The 1,423-nt window shown below is 41.0% G+C and overlaps 1 protein-coding gene across 1 annotated transcript; it reads left to right on the top strand.

The window, feature by feature from the left end:
- Positions 1 to 296: 296 nt before the first annotated feature.
- LOC110314554 (60S ribosomal protein L29-like) lies at positions 297 to 783 on the top strand. Its single transcript, XM_021188836.2, is given in 1 exon segment — positions 297 to 783. A coding segment is annotated over 1 exon segment (483 nt). The 5' UTR covers positions 297 to 300.
- Positions 784 to 1,423: the final 640 nt, after the last annotated feature.

The following is a 1,423-nucleotide window of genomic DNA, read 5'->3' as shown; positions in this document are numbered from 1 at the left end:
AAATTGAAAAAGAAACATTCACATAATTGAAGTAAAATGTAAAAACTAGGTTTTTTTCCCTCTAGATATGTATCCTCTCTGTTAATACCTATTTGAATGGAATGTTTAATTTTTTTTGAGACATGGTCTCACTCTGCAGTTTGGAATTCACTATGTAGACCAGACTAGTCTTAAATGCACACACAAAAAAATCTTCCTACCTCTGCCTCCAATGTGCTGGAATTAAAGATTTGCACCACCAAGTCCAACCATTTAATTACTTAAAACACATTATATTGAGCCGCGGGTTACCGTGCAGACATGGCCAAGTCCAAGAACCACACCACACACAACCAGTCCCGCAAATGGCACAGAAATGGCATCAAGAAACCCCGGTCGCAAAGATATGAATCTCTTAAGGGGGTTGACCCCAAGTTCCTGAGGAACATGCACTTTGCCAAGAAGCACAACAAGAAAGGCCTGAAGAAGATGCAGGCCAACAACACAAAGGCAGTGAGTGCACGCGCAGAGGCCATCAAGGCCTTTGTGAAGCCTCAGGTCATCAAACCCAAGATGCCAAAGGGCCCCAAACTCAAACGGCTGGCTTTCATCGCTCACCCCAAGCTTGGGAAGCGGATTTGAAGCTACATGGCCAAGGGTCAGAGGCTCTGCCAACCGAAGCCTAAGGTTCAGACCAAGGCAGGGGCCAAAGCTCCAGCTAAGGCCCAGACTTCAGCTCCAGCCCAGGCTCCCAAAGGTGCTCAGGCCCCCAAAGGTGCCCAGGCCCCTGTGAAGGCCCCATAGAAAAGGCTCCTGCCAGTGTGAAGACAGACGGACTGCTGTAGTACACCTCCCCACACACTCTGCAGATGACCAGTGTCCTATGCTGTTTTTACAAATAAACTCAGGCAAGATCTGTTAAAAAAAAAAAAAAAACACATTATATTAGCATCAGATTAAGGTATGTAATCATTAAATGATATTAACCTAATCATAATTATACCTTGGCATACACTAATTTAATGCTGATTCAGTTATAGAAGATAGTGGTTAGCGTTCATTTGGATTGGTAACTCCTTTTATCATCACGAAATTCCTAGACTAAAAAAAAAAGTGTAGTGGTAATTTGACTTTCAATTTGGCTTAAATAACATAGATATTTTAACTTGACACTGAGGTTATTTTTATACTTTCTTTGTTACTTCACTGTTGTCCCTATAAAATTTTCCATCTTCATTTTCATCCTCTCCTACATACAACAAACACATCTCCAAAAGCCCAGGGGAATTAATAGGTTGTTTTTCTTTCATAGCAGTTATCACACCATCATAGTTACTTATTTGTTTATGTTAATGAGAAACAAATCAAAAAGCTGCAGAAGAGTATCTCTAAAGACAGTCCATGGCTTTATATTACCAATGTTGGAAATTTTAGGGATTGTGTC

The sequence above is a fragment of the Mus pahari genome, chromosome X (assembly GCF_900095145.1).
Source record: "Mus pahari chromosome X, PAHARI_EIJ_v1.1, whole genome shotgun sequence".
Taxonomy (NCBI): domain Eukaryota; kingdom Metazoa; phylum Chordata; class Mammalia; order Rodentia; family Muridae; genus Mus; species Mus pahari.
The sequence above is the reverse complement of the archived record's forward strand: the minus strand, read 5'-3'. Positions and strand labels throughout refer to the sequence as shown.